Genomic DNA, 21,341 nt, shown 5'->3' with positions numbered 1-21,341 from the left:
TGTTCTGTGTTGAGGGCTCAGTGAACTGTGGCAGGGCGGGGATTTGTGGGGTAACCAAAATGGGTCTGACACAGTCTTGGACTCTCAGAGCCTTCTGGTTTGTGGGTCCAGAATCATGGGATGCTGTAACCTAGATAACCCGCCTCACGCTACAGGCAAGGAATAGGGGGCCAGGGAGGGCGTGACTTGCCTGCAACCAGTCCCCATTCTTTCCACTCTTGTATCAGGGCCCTCTCCCACACAAAACTGCACTCAGACACACTGGCCAGGTCATGGGCTTTACACAGAGCAAAGGCTGTATCTGGGATTTTTAACCTCTGCAGAAGGCAATGATCAGGACATATTGGATCAGAAATCTATATATTACACAAGGAGGAAATACAGACACTTCCAACACACGGCAACAATCTCATTTCCCTGAGACAATTAAAACAAAAATCAACTCTGGCCAATGTACGGTCCTTCTTTTCATTCTCAAGAAATCAGAAAAGTAAAATTTGAGTTGGAAAGCTTGCCCTCCAGTGGAGAAATAATGAACTAACCATGCACTTCAAAGTTTCAGAAAAACAATTACCATATGCTAACCAAGTGTTAACTGGAAAATAAAAAAAGTATAAATAAAAGCCAAGGAAAGAATATGAGTACCTGCTGTGAGCTTAGCCTGGACCCTGCTTTAGAGAACCTATTTTTGAGAACATGATGGCTGCCTCTGACCCCCGCCACAGCCGATACCTCACCGTGGCTGCTGTCTTCCATAGTCGGATGTCCATGAAGGAGGTCGATGAGCAGATGCTTAATGTGCAGAACAAGAACAGCAGCTACTTTGTGGAATGGATCCCCAACAACGTCAAGACAGCTGTCTGTGACATCCCACCTCGTGGCCTCAAGATGGCAGTCACCTTCATCGGCAATAGCACAGCCATCCAGGAGCTCTTCAAGCGCATCTCGGAGCAGTTCACTGCCATGTTCTGCCGGAAGGCCTTCCTCCACTGGTACACAGGCGAGGGCATGGACGAGATGGAGTTCACCGAGGCTGAGAGCAACGTGAACGACCTCGTCTCTGAGTATCAGCAGTACCCGGATGCCACTGCAGAAGAGGAGGAGGATTTCGGTGAGGAGGCCGAAGAGGAGGCCTAAGACAGAGCCCCCATCACCTCCGGCTTCTCAGTTCCCTTAGCCATCTTAACTCAACTGCCCCTTTCCTCTCCCTCAGAATTTGTGTTTGCCGCCTCTATCTTGTTTTTTGTTTTTTCTTCTGGGGGGTCTAGAACAGTGCCTGGCACATAATAGGCACTCAATAAATACTTGTTTGTTGAATGTCTCCTCTCTCTTTCCACTCCGGGAAACCTAGGTTTCTGCTATTCTGGGTGACCATGTATTTCCTTCTGGTGCCCATTCCTTCCATCTGTCCAGTTAATATTTCCCTCTTAAAAATCTCCAAGAAGCTGGGTCTCATCCAGATGCCATTTAGAACCAACCAGGTGCTGAAAACTCATGTAGATAATGGCCACCATCCTATGCCCAAAGTAGAAAATGGTAGAAGGTAGTGGGTAGAAGTCACTATATAAGGAAGGGGATGGGATTTTCCATTTTTAAAGTTTTGGAGAGGGAAATCCAGGCTATTAAAGTCACTAATTTCCAAGTATGTCCATTTCCCATCTCAGCTTCAAGAGAGGTGTCAGCAGTATTATCTCCACTTTCAATCTCCCTCCAAGCTCTACTCTTTGGAGGGGTCTGTCCCACTCTGTCAAGTGGAATCCTTCCCTTTCCAACTCTACCTCCCTCACTCGAGCTCCTTTCCCCTGATCAGAGAAAGGGATCAAGGAGGGGGGGGAAAGAGTCCAGCCTTGGTCCCTAAGCCTCCAGAAATGTCCTCTTAATCCCCACTTTCTTACCCCCTAAAAAGAATGAACATCCCTGACTGTGGAATGGTGTATACTGCCACATCAGTGTTTGAGTCGATCCCCAGAGGAGAGGGGAACCCTCCTCCATCTTTTTCGCAACATCTCATTTCTTCCTTTTGCTGTTGCTTCCCCCTCCACACACTTGATTTTGTTCTATCCTACATTTGAGATTTCTATTTTGTGTTGAACTTGCTGCTTTTTTTCATATTGAAAAGATGACATCGCCCCAAGAGCCAAAAATAAATGGGAATTGGAAAAAAAAACAAAGAGAACCTCTTGTCGAGGAAACAAGACTTTAAACACACACAAGGCCAGGAAAATGAGTAAGACGTGGCATGATTGCTGAGCATCTGACAGAGAGGAAAGAACACTCAATTCAAAATTAGAAGGAGTGGGTTTGGATCCTGCCTTGTACTAAGAAACTGTGTGGCCCTGAGAGAAGCTTACATCCTATCAGCTGAGTGTCATGGAAAATGGGGATGATAATACGACCTCTTTCACAGGGCAATGGTGAAGACAAATGAGAGATCAGAGAAAATACTTAGTGAGTGTGAGTGTTCATCCATGACATTTATGAATATTTATTTTGCACTGAGCTCTGTGATTCATACTCAAGACAGACATGGTTGGAGACCTTACAGAACTTACAGTCAAGCTAAATAAGTGGTCATCACAGGGCACCCAAATAGCAGGCAACTGCTAGCCCACATATGTCCTTGCAAGATTTGAAAACAAACTGCAAAACGATGCCCTTTCTGAACATGCCTAAAAAGCTCATGCTTCCAGTAGAGAGGAAGAGACTGAAATGGTACAGGACGTGATCAAGCCAAGTAAGTACCCTAAGACCTGAGGGAAAGAAATTCAGAACACAGGGAAAATTACCCTTTTGGGGAAGAAAAATGTGACAAGATGAAAGGAGGAAAACATTCTGCAATTGGAAGTAAGTTTATAGATGTAGTACAGGGAAGATTAAGAATTTGTATCTGATGGCTTCTATTTTTTGTTTAAATGGGAAGTGAGGTTATAATTTCCTTATCAATTACCCAGTCTGTGGTATTCCATTACAGCAACAGAAAACAGACTAAAACAGATGGAGATGAAAAGTATTGATACCAAGGAGATCAAGAAACTGAGAGGCCAGAGTGTTGAGTGGTGCACCAAATAGATGCTGAAACCACCTGGAATTTCAGCATGATTGGAGAGAAGGGAAAGTCTGTGAGTCAGAGAGGTGTATAAATGACAGCAACAAAGAGGTGTCAAGAGTACAGCCCAATAGCATTATCCTCAAAGGAGCATGGATTTATTTGTACAATGGTGGAAGAGTGATGGGCTAGAAATGGTGGAGAGTGAAATGCTCTGAATGCCCTTTCCAGGGAGATGGTGAGAGAATAAACAGTCTCCACTTGAAAGGGCTGCATAATGGGTAGAGATCTGTGACGATTTTCAGTTAAAATTAAAAGATAAGGGGAAATGGTGAAGGCAGAGAAAGAAGACGTATGGAACTGTGAAAACGTAGATTTAGTACAAGGAAGATTAAGAATTTGCATCTGCCAAAGCCATGCAGTTGAATATTTTTAGAGGGTAAATTGCAAAGAACACAAGGAAAGAGTATAGAGGGGGGCTGACCTAAGGAAGAGAAAACAACAGATGGGGATGAGAGGATGGGAGAGGAAAGGGAACCAGAGAGCGCTTACACCTTGAGTGGAACTCAGATGGTCACAGGTCTGCCAGAAGTATGAATCCCTACAGATCCCTGGTGGATTAGGAGTAGGGGGTGGAGGATAAGGGATAGGGGAGTAGTCCTGAATAAGCTACGGGGTGGGTTGATCATATGGCTGTAGGTTCACAGGCTCCCAGAGGCTGGGATTGAGCCGAAGCCAATATATGATCCCGTTCAGGGGCTATGAAGCCACTTTAGCTACTTTAACATAAAGAACTTTCACTTATCACATGGCTATCCTAAAGATGTAAAGTCACAGAGTGCTGCTAAAATATTAACAGACACCTGCGTTCTAGAACTAACATCTACACATTCTAGGAAAGAAGAACGGGCTAGTAGGCTTTTCCTACCATCAAAGATTAAAGTAATTTTCTTTAACAAGCTGTTAACCAAATCGATTAATGAGACTATCCTCAAAAGAAAAACTCAGATCTCATGATTATCCTCTCAGAGAATAGGAGCCAGGAGGCACTGAAATCCATTGTAATTCTTATACTAAGCTTCTTAGTTACTTAAATTTGCTGTCCAAATGTTTTCATTATACTGCCTATTAAGGAACTTAAAAAGACACACTGCAGGCCGGGCGTGGTGGCTCATGCCTGTAATCCCAGCACTTTGGGAGGCCCAGAAGGGAGGATCACGAAGTCAGGAGATCGAGACCATCCTGGCTAACACTGTGAAACCCCGTCTCTGCTAAAAAATACAAAAAAATTAGCCAGGCGTGGTGGCGGGCGCCTGTAGTCCCAGCTACTCGGGAGGCTGAGGCAGGAGAATGGCATGAACCTGGGAGGCAGAGCTTTCAGTGAGCTGAGATCGTGGCCACTGCACTCCAGCCTGGGCGACAGAGTGAGATTCCGTCACACACACACACACAAAAAAAAGACACACTGCAATAGTAAATATGGAAACAACCCAAGTGTGCATCAACAGATAAATGAATGAAAAATATGTGGCATATATATCAATGGAATATCAGCCTTAAAAAAGAGTGAAATCCTGCCATTTATGCCAACATGGATGAATATGGAGGACATTATTCTAAGTGAAATAAGCCAGTCACAGGACAAATTCTACGTAATTCCACTTACCTGATGTTATCTGTAATAGACAAGCTCATAGAAGCAGAGAATACAATGGTTGCCAGGGGTTGTGAGTGGGGGAAGTGGGGAGTTGTTCAATGGGTTAAAGTTTCATTTATGCTATAGATGAATAAATTTGAGAGATCTGCCGAACAACATAGTGCCTACAGTGAACAATATTATATTATGCACTTCAAATTTTTTAAGTGTTAAGAACACTTCGTGTTGTGTTGTTACCACAACAAAAAGGACACAAGGGAACTTTGGGAGGTGCTGCATGTGTCTATTTCTTTGATTGTGGTGATGGCATCGCAGTGTTTGCATATGCCCAAACTTAACAAATTGCATACATTTAATATGTGCAGTTATTTGAATATGAATTATACGTCAATAAAGCTGTAAAAAAAAAAAGTGACACCTTGCCACCAGGTCACCTATTCCCATCTCAAGACTTCGGCCCCTCCTAGTCCTTCCGGAAGACTCTTCTCCTAAATATCTGATCTGCAAAGCTGGCTTCATTTAGATATCTGTTCAAATTTCATTTCATTAGACAGGGCTTCTTGGACCATCCTACTGAAAAACAGTAAACTCAATCACTCTATTTTGTGTAGATATTTTAGTATTTTATTATTTTTAATTATTATTAAACAGATGGGGTCTTGTTAGATTTGAACTGTTGGGGCTCAAGCGATCCTCCCTCATCAGCCTCCTGCGTAGCTAGGACTCCAGGTGGGTGTGCCCACATCCAGCTTGTGTAGACTTCTGTATAAATACTAGCTCAAGCTAATTGTACTGTCTTCAGCAACTCTACTCTCTGCTTTGTTGTTGTCTGCTTTATCTTCCAGTTGAGAGGGAAAGGGGCGTATTAAGATCCTCAACTACATTGTTGGCATTTCTATTTTTGTCTTCAGTTGTCTGTTTTTGCTTGATATACTTCACTTTGTGAAACATGATCTCATTCTGTCACCCAGGTTGGAGTGCAGTGGCAGGATCACAACTCACTGCAGTTTCAACCTTGTGAGCTCAAGTGATCCTCCAATCTCAGCCTCCCAGGTAGCTGAGATTACAGGCATGAGCTACCACACTCAGCTAATTTTTTTGTAGAGACAGGATCTTGGTATGTTGCCCAGGCTGGTGCTTGATATACTTAGAGGCTGCAAGTACACGTAAGTTAATGATGGTTTGTATCTTTTGGTTTTTGTTGTATTTTTTAAAACCAATGTACAATGTGTCATATTTTGCATTAAATTCTATTTGGACTATTACCTCAGCTTTATTCTAGTTCATATCAGCCTTGTGTTGCCACCCTTTTATTTCAGTTTTTGCTTTCAAGTATGCATCTTGTAAAGAATTTTTAATACAGCTTGAGAATCTGAGTCTTAATTGGCTAACGTCTAATTAACGTTTATTGTAACTAGCGCTACGTCAGAATTTTTGCCATCTTATTTTCTAATTGTTGTATTTAACATTGCTCCAAAAGTATTTTCCATGAAGATCTTGGTATGTCAAATCTTCTGAGACTTATACGCATGAGTATTTTTAATGTGCTGTCACAGTCTAAAGTTAATTTAATTGGATTTAAATCTTAAACTCAAAGTTATTTTTCTTCAATGCTTTTTAAAAACCTTCCATTTTCTTTTTTTTCTTTTGAGATGTATTTTCACTCTTGTTGCCCAGGCTGAGTGCAATAGTGCAATCTCAGCTCACTGCAACCTCCGCCTTCCGGGTTCAAGCGATTTTCCTGCCTCAGCCTCCCGAGTAGCTGGGATTACAGGCATGTGCCACCATGCCTGGCTAATTTTCTGTATTTTCGGTAGAAATGGGGTTTCTCCATGTTGGTCAGGCTGGTCTCGAACTCCCAACCTCAGGTGATCTGCTGGCCTCAGCCTCCCAAAGTGCTGGGATTCCAAGCGTGAGCCATCACTCCCAGCCTGAAACCTTCCATTTCCTTACGTTCAATGCTTTAGATAAATCTGATGTCACTGATTGTCTTAGAGAGTAATCTGTTACATTTTTAGACGGTTGATATTCTTGAATTTCACTATAACCACGTTACTATCTACACTCACACTCTGCTTATCTTCACAGAAATGATTACTGCTTGATATTATATATTTGTTTCCCTCTCACCCAAATGGAATATAAACCCCAGGAGAATACGGGCCTAATTTTGTTCATTACTGTATCTGTCATACCTAGAACAATGTCTGAAATATAAGTACTCAACAAATACAGACTGAGTGAATGATTCTTTCCCTCTTATCACAATTTAATAGAATGTGAGCAATTTCAGTGATTTTGTCTATTTTTCACTGTTATTCTCGACATATAGGAAACCGCCTGGCATGTAAAAGGCACTCAGCAAAACACCTGTAATCCTTATCATATAGAAAAGTACCTGGCACATGAAAGACACTTTGTTAGGATGAACATACTGAATAAAAGGAGAGTTCTATAACCTAGCAAAAGTGTCAGGATGCTTGGATTAAAATATACATAAAATTCATCCTGGCTTTAGGCAGGAAAAAAATGGATTTCACAGGTTATTTCTAATATTTCACTTTGCACAAACTTTTGTAGCTTTAGGGCCCACAAACTACAGCCTAGTCTGAAAGTCAAATCTGGCCCATACCTTGTTTCTAAATGAAATTTTATTGGTAAACAGTCATACCCATTAGCTCTGGCTAGGCTGCTTTTACAACAGCAGAGTTGAATTGTGACAGAGACCAGTATGAGACCTTCAAAGCCTACATATTTACTGCCTGGTCCCTTACTGAAAGTCTGCTGGCCCTTGTTCTAGCTAACAACTCAATCCGAGATCTACTATGGTTCTTGACTCTGTAGACTCTTGCCCATTAAATTCATTCAGTTCCTCAAGAAACAAATCACAGGAAACCTGAAGCCAAATTCTTAAATTATCACCCTATGCCTGGAATCTTTGTGCCTTCTCCTATCTGTTCTGGTAAACTTGACTGGATCACCTGGAATAAACTTTTGTTTTTTTCTCGTGAGACTAAAGACTTCTCTAAGTGTCTGGCTTTCAGATGCTTCTCCTTTGGGGTTGGCCTATTCTCCTTTTAACTTTCTGGAGACTAAAAAGGCCTCTCCCAAGGTTGGGGGAATGGTAAAGGTACAGGGTGGAGAGACACGACACACCCTGCCTTCCTTATCCTAACGAAGATTCCTGCCCATGTCCCAGGTTTATGATGTTTATTTTATACTCGAAGTGGAACGCAGAAAGGAAGGAGAATGGAACCAGTATATACTGACCAATACACTACTGTTTTCACTAATTTCAGTGTCCCTTTACCTTGCCTCCCATGCATGTACCTCAAATTTTACTACTCACATCTCAACTGCATCTGCCCCAGAACTCTCAAACTCTAAATGGCTCCAATGAAATACTTTTTAAAAGGCTGTTGCTGAACGCACAATTTCCACATTATGAGTGGCATATTTTATGCAAATGTCATTTTGCTGAAAGTAACATGAATTATGTGTCAGGATACTTCATGACAAAGATGAACTACAGCTGTTCCTTGACTTATGCTAGGGTTATGTCTCAATAAACCTGTTGTGAGTTGACAAATTCATAAATCAAAAATGCATTTAATATACCTAACCTGCTGAACATCATAGCTTAGCCTTGCCTACCTTAAATGTGCTTAGAACACTTACATTAGCCTACAATTGGTCAAAATCATCGAACACAAAGCCTATTTTATAATAAAATATTGAGTATCTTATGTAAAAGTATTGTATTGTATATCATAGCCCAGGAAAAGACCCAAATTCAAAACTCCAAGTACAGTTTCTACTGAAGCATATCACTTTCGCACCATGGTAGAGTTGAAAAATCTTAACTCAAACCATCCTAAGCCAGTGATCATCTGTAGTTACAAAATTATTAAAATACTAAAAGACAAGCTACTGCAGCACAAAAATATACTTTGTAGGTAGTTACTGAGAATTACATTTTTCATAAAACCTGAAAAGATTAAGGTGATTAAGTTACTTCCTCAAAGAACATTTTGCAGAAAATACTGGTAATGTGAAACAGTAACAAAACACAAACATAAATAAGCAACTGTGTACAAAATAATTTATTATAGCATTATCTAGGTGGGCATTATTTTACAGTGAGTTTTTCCCATCTCAATAAGTATGAATCTAAATAGATTAGGGTGAAAAGAAAACGTGTGTCTAAATAAAATCTCCCTTTTTGAATGTATATTTGTCTTAATAAAGGGAAGCATTAATATTACAGACATATTTACAAGGTTCTGAACATGAGTGATTCCATTACTGTTTTCTGTACAAGATAGAACAAAAAGCTATCCACCCGCCCCCAAAAAATACTGTTTAACAACACTATGTTTTAAGAGTTAAACTAATGAGTTTCAAATCTCATTTTGCTGAGATATAAAAATGCATTTAATGGTCAATGCATGGCTATAAGAATAACAATGTTTCATTTTAATTTGTTTTCTTCCCTATAATGCTCCTTGAAGCACACCTCAGTATAAGCTACTTGTTAACACTCGAAGTAACTTAGTTAAGAAAGCATTAATTCTTGCCTGTGTGCTTTTAAGACTGGGAGAGAGGCCGGGCGCGGTGGCTCACGCTTGTAATCCCAGCACTTTGGGAGGCCGAGGCGGGCGGATCACGAGGTCGGGAGATCGAGACCACGGTAAAACCCCGTCTCTACTAAAAAACACAAAAAAAAAATTAGCCGGGCGTGGTGGCGGGCGCCTGTAGTCCCAGCTACTCGGAGAGGCTGAGGCAGGAGAATGGCGTGAACCCGGGAGGCGGAGCTTGCAGTGAGCCGAGATTGCGCCACTGCACTCCAGCCTGGGCGATAGAGCGAGACTCCGTCTCAAAAAAAAAAAAAGACTGGGAGAGAGAGATATGCAACAATTTTACCAGTGAATTTCCACAAACCAGCCTTCACATTCTGAAATCACCTACACAAAACTACAGTACCCTTATTCAACCAGAAAATACCATTTTCATGAATACTACAAAGGAAATAGTAAACCATGAAATATTACAATGAAAAAAGGACGAATTAAATTTTAAAATAAATTTCAGTATCTGCCAAGAGGAATTCCTTTATTTTGAGATGGAGTCTTGCTCTGTCGCCCAGGCTGTAGTGCAGTGATCTCAGCTCTGCAACCTCCACCTCCCAGGTTCAAGCAATTCTCCTGCCGCAGCTCCATTACAGGTGCGTGCCATCACGTTGGCTAATTTTTGTATTTTCAGTAGAGAAGGGGTTTCACCATGTTGGCCAGGCTGATCTCGATCTCCTGACCTCAGGTGATCCGCCAGTCTGGGCCTCCCAAAGTGCTGGGATTACAGGTGTGAGCCACCATGCCCAGCCTCCATATTGTTTTCAACATATAGTTAACACTTTAAAACTGATGTGCTTTAATTAAAAAGCAAGCAAATAAACAATAAAACAGACAAGGACTCAATGCACAGATCCTGAAATCAGAATCTAAAGAAAATAATACAGTGGAGTTGTATACAACTTAGCTTAGTAAGAAATTACCATAATTATACAGAAGCAACAGGAGCTACCACAAAACTGTGTAAGAATGAACAGGTAATTTTAACAGATGGTTATGTAAATTGGCAGGTCAGGTAAAGAACAAAATAAGCTTACAGAATATGCCATTTAAAAATCCTAACCAAATATTTCATTTCATACGTATATTAAAATACACCCTGGAAAAGAAACCCTGATCTCAATTCAGCTTTGAGTCTATAGGCGTCTACTTTCTAGAAGATTTCAAATTTCATTTGCCAAGACATCATAATTAGCTGTATGGTTCAGTACCACATTAGGATTGTCGACTTCATTCACAGCAGGCAAGAAGGCAGATGTAAAAGGAAGCAGGTTATGACAGGCCGTCCTATATTCTTCATATTGGGAACTACAGTTCCCAAAGCTGCCATCAAGCAGTGCTTCAGAAACTTTTATTAATGTCTAGTGAAACAAAAGGAAAACACAAATTATTTAAAAATAATAAGCTCGCAGTTAATAACCACTTTAATCAAAAGATGCAATGTGTTAATCAAATTGAGAAAGCTGCCTCAGTCTAAAATAATGCCTTACAATCTACACAGTAAGCAATCACCTCAAAAAAGGCACATTAAAAAATCAACCCCAAAAAAGGCAGTAAAATTCTAATAACTGAAAAAGAGAACATTTTAAAACTGTGATCACTAAAAATCAGTGTCCTTTACTAACAATAGCTCACATTTACTGAGTACTTAACAACGTGCCAGGCACTAAGCACTTCACGTTTTATTATTTCAGGTAACTCTCTCATGGATTCTGTGAGAGCAGTAGTATTTTCACCCTCATCTTAAAAATGAGGAAAAAGAAGCTAAGAGACATAACTTGCCTAAAGTTACACATCTCATAATTGATAGAGCTGGGATTAACATCCAGGCCTAATTCTGAAGGCCTACTTAAGAATTATGCTGTAAAGACACGTTTTGTTACATCACTGTGTAAGCATAAATCAGCCAATGCAAAAAACTTACCTTTACATCTTTATCTTTTATAGCTTCATCTAGTCTAGTGGCTATAGCAATTGCTTTCTCCTGCCTTGACTTGTCCAGAAAATACATCATTTTAGCACCTGAAATACCAAGGCATTTCAAAATGAATAAACACTTATACTTTACATTTTATGTGATATCAACTGGCCAGTGACTTAAAATATGGTTTTAAGTGTTTAATCAGTGGTACGCTGGAGCTGGCTCCTATCAGCTCAAGAGAGCCAAGTGTGACATTTCTTCCCTACCTCCTATTCAGTAGCATCCCATTGATAGGCCATGATCAGAGTATCTATATCATGAAAATACACTACAAATCAGAGCTTTTTCCTTCACAAAAAGATGGTTATTAAACATTTATCAGATGAACAGTGACTTAACAACTTCCTCCCCTTAGAAATAAAATTCAGAATGTAAATATGGACTGCCCTGTGGCATCAATCAGTATTTCAGCCAAAACTATGAAAAAAGATACTCTAAAATAAAACATCTAAGGAATAAATTACTGTCATAGAGGAGGAGAGTAGGGGCGGGGAAAACAGGAAAATGTTTGCATATTCAAAAAGAAAGTAAAATTTTAAAAAATGAAACACAGTTTATATTTCTCCTATAAATTAGAAGAAAAAACATACTCCAGCCTGGGCGACAGAGTGAGGCTCCATTTCAAAGAAAAAAAAAAAAAAAAGAAAAAACTCATTTATAACCACACACCCCAAATCAACATTAAAGCTTTCGTAGACACTTCCTTTCAGCCTTTTTCCCATGCATAGTTGAGATTATATTGTATGTTCAATCCCGCACATTTATTATAAAAGTATTTGCCCCTGTTATTACAAACCCTTTGAATAAACATCACTTTAAATCTGGTATTACATCCTATGAATCCATCCCTGCTTCCCCTATTATTGAACATAACATTAAATTTGTCCACATTTCTCTCCCCATACTTACACACCGTACTGTTCATTTGCTTTAAATTTGGGGGTGTCAAAACTTTCTCTTTGTTCGCTTTTTCCATAAGTATTTTAACCCTGGGGGCTACATACAAACCTGAAAGTAGATGCTGAAGAGAGGTAGTGTTACGTTTCAGAAAATCCTCATTAAAACTTTCCAAATCCTTGTTGACAAATATTTTCTGCATTTCTTGAGATAGAACTTTGCTCACAATGTCTGGAAGATTACTATGATTAGACACTATAAAAACAAAAACATTTGGATTTTTTGTTTTTGATCTGTCCTTTGAAAAGAAAAACCTATTGGAAACCCTTTATGGCTGGGCGCAGTGGCTCATGCCTGTAATCCCAGCACTTTGGGAGGCTGAGGCGGGCAGATCACTTGAGGTCAGGAGTTTGAGATCAGCCTGGCCAACATGGTGAAACCCCGTCTCTACTAAAAATATAAAAATTAGCCGGGCCTGGTGACACACAACTGTAGTCCCAGCTACTCAAGAGGCTGAGTCAGGAGAATTCCTTGAACCCGGGAGGCGGAGGTTGCAGTGAGCCAAGATCGTGCCATTGCACTCCAGCCTAGACAACAGAGCAAGACTGTCTCAAAAAAAAAAAAAAAACCTTTATTATTAAACTTGATTTTACATAGTACAATTATTATTCTTCCTTTGGAATATAAATACATCCTAGCCTAAAAATGTACTAATTTCTACCATCTCTTGGCTAACATGTTTATTTTATAGACATATGTTCATTTAACTACTATGTAAATCATTATTATTTACTTTGCTTTAAGTTATTGCAAATCTCTTTAATGTCCACCAGCTTAATGTAAGACAACTTATATTTGCTTCTCTCAGTGGGATCCCATTGACAGCTTGGGCCATGATCAGAGGATCTGTATCATGAAAATACAAATCAGGGCTTTTTACTTCACAAAGAGAGGGTTATTAAATACTTATCAGATCAACAGTGATTTAACAACCTCCTCTCCTTAGAAATAATTCATAAATGTAAATATGGTTCTTTTTTATACTTACCAGATTTAGAAAATCTAATTAAACATTCATGTAACCATGGGTTATTACTGTTGATGGCAAAAGCTCGTTTGACAGACTGCAGCATTAACAGAAACTTTCCTGTGTCAGAAAAAATACAAAAGTAATAGCATTAATACTTACACAGTATTTTCCTCACTTTATTTTAGTCTCACTTAAGTTCAACAACAAGACGCTACCTTTTTTATAACACTTGTAAGCAAAATTAAAGTTGACTCTGGCTATCAAAGTCAACTATGGCTTTCTAAAGAAAAGCTTGAAAAATCATAAAAATTGCTTCAGGTAGACAATTTGTACGGTTGTTCAAACTATTCTTACACTGGATTTGATAGTACTATTGTAATTTATTACCCACCTAAGTTTTGAGTAGCCAAGGAAAAGAGCCTTTGTAGAAGGCTAAAATGAAAATCTAAGAAACAAAAATAGATCTAACTGACAAAGATGACACTGAATATGGTCACAAATATAATTAAAGATTAAAAACTGAACTCAAACTATTTATTACCTTTTCTAAAATATATTTCAAATGCTAACAGATGAGTGTCAATGTTATCAGCAACAAGGTTCTTAAGAGGTATAAGGAATTTAACGGCTTCCTCTAATGGATTTTCTACCTATTTTGAAACAGAAAGGAAAATTATTTAAAAAACATCAGCACAAGTCAAATTTCCCCTAATATTTTATATTAACGTATGTCTAAAGTAATTTAGACAGCTTTCTTTATAAAACCCAATAACAAGAAAACATTTAACAATCATCTGTAAATAAATTCAAAGTACACAATCAATACTTTTCAAAACAGAAATAGCTTTTTTTCTGGTTACAGAATCAAGATCATTTTATTAAAACAAAAAAATACATAAAGTTATTCCACAGACTTAAAGAGATGGTACATCACGTACTGACAATCCCCTATATACTATAAACATTTAAAGTAAGGAGACAAAATGGCATCAAATAGTAAGGAGATGGTAATAAAATTTAAAATGCTTATAATACAGTTGACCCATGAACAATATGAGCATTAGGGGAGCTGACCACCCCCCGATGCAGTTGAAAATCTATGTGTAACTTCTGACTCTCCCAACTTCACTACTAATAGCCTACTGTTGACTGGAAGCCTTACCAGTAACATGAACAGCTGATTAACACATATTGTGTATGTTAAATGTATTATATACTGTATTCTTACAATAAAGTAAGCTATAGAAATTAAAATGTTATTAAGAAAGTCATTCAAGACCACGGTGAAACCCCGTCTCTACTAAAAAAAATACAAAAAATTAGCCGGGCGTGGTGGCGGGCACCTGTGGTCCCAGCTACTCGGAGAGGCTGAGGCAGAAGAATGGCGTGAACCCAGGAGGCAGAGGTTGTGGTGAGCCGAGATTGAGCCACTGCACTCCAGCCTGGGTGAAAAAGCGAGACTCCGTCTCAAAAAAAAAAAAAAAAAAGTCATAAGGAAGAGAAAATATATTTGCTACTCATTAAGTGGAAGTGGATCATCCTTGTCTTCATGTTGGGTAGGCTGAAGAGTGAGGGGCTGGTTTTGCTACCTCAAGGATGGCAGGGGTGAAGGAGGTGGAAAGGGAGGCAGAAGAGGCAGGCACATTCCATCTAACTTTATGTAAGTACATTACAATTTTTTTGCTTTTTCATTTATTTAAAAATGTTTCTGTCCAGTACCAATCTTTCCACTGTTTGCTTTGGTTTCAATGCCTGTATCATAGAAGGGTCCATGTCATAAAAGTCAAAAAATAGTCTTGAATAATTGGAACCCTTCTGCCAGAATGTCTAATGTCCGTCTGTTTTCTGGCACTACTGCTTCTATGTCTTCTTCCTCATCATCTGGCAATGGTTTGGAAGCACTCATCTCCATCAAGTTGCCTTCTATTAATTCCTCTGGTGTGGCATCTATTAGCTCTTGAATTTCTCCAGGTTCCCTAATCTTGAAGCCCTTTACCGCCATCTCCACTTTTTTTGTTTGTTTGCCATATCCACAATCTCTTTTATGATTTCCTTGATTGGCTGTCATAAATCCTGTGAAGTTGTACACAACATCTGGACACCAGCAGGGATTGTTTTGGGCTTGATGGCTTTCAAGGCTTTTTCTGTTAACAATGATGGCATCCTTGATGATGTAATCCTTCCAGACTTTCATAAGATACTACTGGGGTTCTCGTCCACAGTGTTGAAAATCCTTTCCATAGAGTACCAGGCGTAATGAGCCTTAAAGGTCCTTATGACCCCTGATCTAATCTAGAGGCGGAATTAGAGACATGTTTGGGGTCAGGTAGGCCACTTCTACACTTTTGGAGTTGAATTCATGAGGTTCTGGATGGCCAGGGGTTCTGTCCAGTATCAAAAGAACTTTAAAAGGCAGTCCCCTTACTGGCAAGGTACTTTCTCACTTCAGAGACAAAGCATTGATGGAATCAATCCAGAAAAAGGTTTCTCACTGTCCAAGCCTTCTTGTTGTGAAACCAAAAGACTGGCAGCTGTTATCTTTTCCCTCCAAGGCTCAGGGCTTAGTAGCTTTATAGATAAAGGCAGCCATGGTCATAATCCCAACTGCATTTGCACAAAATGGTGTAGTTAGCCTATCCCTTCCTGCCTTAAATCCTGGTGCTCGTTTATTTTCCTTATTAATAGATGTCCTTTGTGGCTTTTATTTTTTCCTGTGATAGAGCACTTTTTTTCTACATTAAAAACCTGTTCAGGCAGATACCCCTTCTCCTCAATGATTTTCTCAATGGCATCTGGAACTTCTCTGCTGGCTCTTGATGAGAAGTTGATTCTTCTGTTATCTGGACATTTTTTAACCCAAACATCTTTCTAAAATTATCAAACCATCCTTTGCTGGACCCTCAAAGTTCAAACCTATGTTGTTCAAAGGCCGACTGTACTAGACTTACAGTGAAGAAACTAGAAAACTAAATATTTCCTTAAATCTGATCCCAAAACAACTATTAACACTTGAGAAAATCCTGGAGGTGCTATCTCTTTGTAGCTAAAACATTTCTAGTATGACATATAAGGTGAGATGATTCCATATGTAATGGACAATTGTATTGCTGCTGTAACAAATTACCAAATATTTATTGACTTAAAACAACATAATTATTACGTTATAGTTCTTATAGGTTAAAAGCCCAACACAGTCTCACTGGGCTTACAATCAAGGTGTCAGCAGGACTGCATTCTCCTTTGGAGACTCGAAGGGGGAATCCGTTCAATGCCTTTTTCAGCTTCTCTAGACTGCCCACATTCCTTAGCTTGTGGCACCCTCCTTCCATCTTCAAAGCCAGAAACAGCAGGTTGAGTCCTCCTCACATTGCATCATTCTGACCTCTGCTGCTGGTATCCTCAACTTTTAAGGTCCCTTTTGATGATATTAGGACCACATGGACAATCCAGGCTGATCTCTCTATCTTGAGGTCAATTCATTACAACCATAAATTCCATCTCCCACCTTAATTCTCCCTTGCCATGTAAGGTTACATATTCACAGGCTGGGGGGATCAGAACACAGACACCTTTGCAGGGCCATTACTCTGCCTGCCACAATTGCAATTCTATGTATAACTTGCATTAGCCAAAATTTGTATATTGTCACTCAAAGATAATTGACTGCTATTGTAAAAACCTTGAAATATTTCAAATGGCTTCTTACAGATTTAAATAAATCATGTTAACTGTCAGAACGGAACCAAATAGCATAAATTTTACCAAATAACAAAGATAGTAAAACCCATCTCACCCTTTCTAATTTTTCAGGTATAAGTTCTTCCTTAAGGCCACTGGCTTCTTCTTCTTCTTCATCTCTTTTTTTCTTTTGATTTTTCTGTTGACGTTCTCTTTCTGCATGCTTTCTTTCTTCTTCTAGTTTAGCCTTTTTCTGAGCTCTTCTCTGCTTGCTAAGCATTTTCTTCAATTCTTTGGCTGACAAGTTTTCTACAAATATCCAAATGAACAAAAATTCTGAGTCAATGTTTGCATTTTCCTCATATTCTTCTGTAATACATACTGTTAGTATGGTTGTCCCTTGGTATCAGTGGGGGATTGGTTCACAACCCCCACCTCCACAAAGTCCACTGATAACTCAAGCCTGTGATATAAAATGACACAGTATTTGTATACAACCTATGCACATCCTCCTGTACACTTTTAATTAGATCGCTTTAAATCTTTCACCTTCCTTTTGCTTTAAGTTGCATATAATGACTTCACTTTTTCATAAATTATATTATGGTCTATAGGTAATCCTAAAATAATGTAAATGTTATGTAAATAGCTGTTGCACTGCATTGTTCAGGAAATACTAATAATGACAAAAAAAAAAGTCTGGACATGTTCAGTACAGACGCAATTTAAAAAAACATATTTTTGGTTTGTGGTTGATTGAATCCACCCATGTGGAACCCACAAAAATGGAGGGCCAGCTGTATACTTTTTTTTTCTGTTTTTTGGCTGGGCAAGGAGGGATGCAGAGGCAACCCATATAAAAGTTTTTAGAAAGTGTTTCCCCAGTGACTAGCACAAAATCGGGCACACAAAGGACAGCCAGTAAATGTTGCATTAATTAAAATTGACCAGTTGTAGCCCAGTTCTGCCTCCTACACAATACATGACTCCAGGGAAATCACTTTGTCCTTCTCAGTATCAAGTCTTTCAAGAATAAGTGAGATAATACATATAAACACCTGTGATCTCTAAACACTATATAAATATTAGAAACGAACAGTTACCTAGGAATATCTGAGATAGTTATCTAGGCCATTTCATGCTAACTATTTCTCAAATATTCCTAGATATTAACATTCTAGTGAATAAAAAACTGTACAGATATTCTGATATTCTTATTTTTAATAAGGTAGGAACTAGAAATTTTAAGATTATATATTTTTCCCTAAGGAGCTCAAAGCTATTTTCAGTTACAATTTTTTAAAAAAGAAAGAAAAAAACAAGTCCACAGACATTTCTATGTTTCCTAAACTCATCTTTTAAAAATTTTTATAGCAACAGAGGTCATGCTATGTTGCCCAGACTGGTCTTGAACTCCTGGCCTCAAATGATCTGCCTGCCTTGGCCTCCCAAAGTGCTGTGATTACAGGCGTGAACCACCACACCCAGTTCTTAAATTGGTCTTTCTGAAGACAAAAATAAAAAAAATTCCAAGTTGTTCCATTAAAGTAATTTAGAAGCATCAGCTACAGAATATCATCCCACTTTTTTTTAACTCTCTCTGCAACATTTTTGTTTTTTTGGCATATGAGTTATCTAATGTTTGTCTTCAACTCCAACAGACAATATATTAATATTTTTCTATGTATTGTTTACGCTAATGGCATTCTGAAATTTAGTGTCCTTTTAAAATCTTTTAAGTTCCTATTCAGTTACCTGAGTTTATTTCTTGTTGTTTGCTTTCATTGGTTAAGGGATTATCATACAATTTCAAGTATATTTCAATCGCTGATCTAGCAGCCTTGAAATAAAAGGCATGTCTTCTGAGTATATCTTCTAATCTCAAAAGGTCAACATAGGCACGAAGGGTCATCTTTCTCATGCAGTATGTATGGAAGTCGAATTGGTCATCAGTTATCTCAAAAAAATGCTTAAAAACAAAAATCACAAAATTAACCTTTACATTTATGTCAATATTGTCTACCTTTTGAAAAAAAAAAATTGTAAAAAGCCCAAAAAACAATTTAAACAGTCACAATTTTCACTTAGCTGCCCTCTCCAATGTTTAACACTATAAAGGATATGAATTTTTTTTGGCATTCAACTTGAACTTTCTCTTCCTACAAACCATGCCCATTCCCTACAAATCATGTTTTGTGATGATACTCAACTTCTACATAAGTCAAAAGATCAGGTTATTTTTTAAACCTGAAAATTAGTATGTATTAATATTTTAGTTTTAATGAAATACTCTTTCTCCATATTCCCTAAAAACCAGTATGGCACAGTTAAACAGAGCTCTGAATGAAGACTAAATATGTGTAGGTTCACACTAAATATTTACAAATCTGACTGCTCTACTCAACTCTACCCTTTTCAAGGGCAATCCTTACCCACTGCCTGCCACAGGGCCTAATACATAGCAGACATTCAATAAGCACAGTATTTGCCCACTCAAGAGATAAGCTTCTTATTAGGGATGCGACCTTGAATAAGCCTTTTCATTTCCTAGACACTTAATTATTTAATCTAAGTTAAGAATAAAGAAATCCATACAGCCAATTTCTTAAGGTTAAGGATCAAATAATGTATTTTAAAGTTCATTTTCAACAGTAAACTGTTATATAAATACAGAACTTTATGGTTTTCTCTTACTCAATAAGCTCCCATTAACTACCTACATTCCATTTTAGCAGAAGTTCTAAAACTGGAGTCTATGTATAAACAAGCATAAAAACTTCTTCCTAAGGAGACAGCTCAAAGCTTTCATCCAATTTTCAATGGATCCGTGGCCAAAACAGGTTAAGAACTAATCCCTTCCACGAAGGTTAATACTAACCCTCTGCCCCTCCCCCAACAAAACAATCTTATAATACTGTTTCCCCTGCATGCATTTCCATCTCTGACTTCTCTCTTTTTTCATACTTTAGTTTTTCTAAAATCATGTAGAAAAATGAGTGATTCAATACACCAATATAGATCAAGCTTTCCTACTAGTTCATGTTCCCTCTGTCCTGGGGATAGTTAAGTCACTCCGCAGAGGACATATTAGTAATTGTCTATAATCATCTGATAATTATCTTGGTAATTAGAAACACACTATATACAGAATTACATTAAGTACCTGAGACTTTAAGAGAAAAATTATAATAAGAATAAAAGTACATAGTATGGAGGGCAAGAAACAGAAAAAGTGAACATTTCACATTAGTTTATGACTAAAAAGCCATGCTTTAATGATGTTATATTTGAAAACTGCATCTTTCCCACCAATAAAATCAAATAGTAAATATTAACATGAACTTTTTTTTTTAAATCAAAGGATTACATATTTCATAAAGTTGTTAGTGGTTTCTCTTAATGTAAATCAAGTTATAACTGGCACAAGAATATTTTAAAAATTCAATACAGTTAACTAAGGAAAAATGGCGGCGCTAGAAGTCCTGGAACACATAATCAGATGAAAACATCTAAGAGATTACAGGACATTCTTTTAGGTCGAGAAACATCTGAAAAAAGGCAGATGACAAACTTCAAGAGATATTCCTAGCAGCATTAATAGACAGAGATTTTAAGTCAAGTCTTGGAGGGGGCCGTATGTAACCATAAATATTTAAGCCACCTCTTTATCAGTAACAGCCCATAGGCTGCCTCTCTCCAGTTAATGTCTTCCATAAATTGGGTGACCAACTTATCCTAGTTTGCCAGAGGCTCTCTCAGTTTTTCCACTGAAAGCACTGTGTCTTGCGAACCCACTCAGCCTCAAGCAAATCTGGCTTGTTAATCACTCCATAAGAAACTAATGGTGATAAACAGAATATGGCTAAATCAAAAACAAGTGGGATACTGCAGCTACAGGTGATTGTAATATTTGCTTTTGGAAAAAACAGTGTATTGCAGAATACTATATAGAAACAACTAAATAATCTTGGGTTGAATTTTTTTTTAACTTTTTGTTTTGGGTTATAGATACAGAGGAAGTAGCAAAGGTCCTGTATACCCTTCCCTCAGTTTCCCCCAAAGGTTACAGCCTACATAACTACAATACAGTATCAAAACCAAGAAACTGACATTGGTACATTGTGTGTATAGTTCTATGTGATTTATCATTTGTAGATTCATGTAACCACTACCATAAGAAACACAGAACTACTCCAACACCATGAAGCCCCCCTTGGGTTGATTTTTTAGTCTCTAAATTTGTAAAACACAAAAATATGCTACACAACACCAACAGATAAAGTTAGTTTCCCTGTACCTTTTGGCCAAACATGAAGGGCATGACAAAAATCACTTAGCTCACTGCAGAAAACTACGTATTCAAATCTTAACATACAGCTCATGCCCTTAACTCTCTCCCCCAAGCAAGAATTAAGAAAAGCCGT

General features: G+C 38.3%; 1 protein-coding gene across 4 annotated transcripts in view; it reads right to left on the bottom strand.

The window, feature by feature from the left end:
- Positions 1-999: 999 nt before the first annotated feature.
- Positions 1,000-21,341, bottom strand: part of NAA16 (N-alpha-acetyltransferase 16, NatA auxiliary subunit) — a 74,923-nt gene continuing 54,581 nt past the window's right edge. For 2 of the 4 annotated variants that reach the window (XM_032150762.2, XM_058437806.1), the window contains 8 exons: positions 18,673-18,886; positions 17,033-17,226; positions 13,781-13,889; positions 13,258-13,356; positions 12,321-12,464; positions 11,256-11,353; positions 10,543-10,692; positions 1,000-1,087 (listed from right to left, as the gene is read on the bottom strand). In XM_032150762.2, coding sequence (XP_032006653.2) covers positions 1,025-1,087; positions 10,543-10,692; positions 11,256-11,353; positions 12,321-12,464; positions 13,258-13,356; positions 13,781-13,889; positions 17,033-17,226; positions 18,673-18,886 — 1,071 coding nt within the window. In that variant the 3' untranslated portion in view covers positions 1,000-1,024. Of the gene's footprint in view, positions 1,088-10,542; positions 10,693-11,255; positions 11,354-12,320; positions 12,465-13,257; positions 13,357-13,780; positions 13,890-17,032; positions 17,227-18,672; positions 18,887-21,341 lie in introns of those variants that run through there. The other 2 variants (XM_032150763.2, XR_004247738.2) reach the window with 2 other exon arrangements.

The sequence above is a fragment of the Hylobates moloch genome, unplaced genomic scaffold (assembly GCF_009828535.3).
Source record: "Hylobates moloch isolate HMO894 unplaced genomic scaffold, HMol_V3 SCAFFOLD_4, whole genome shotgun sequence".
Lineage (NCBI taxonomy): Eukaryota > Metazoa > Chordata > Mammalia > Primates > Hylobatidae > Hylobates > Hylobates moloch.
This window is presented reverse-complemented; position numbering and strand designations above follow the sequence as displayed.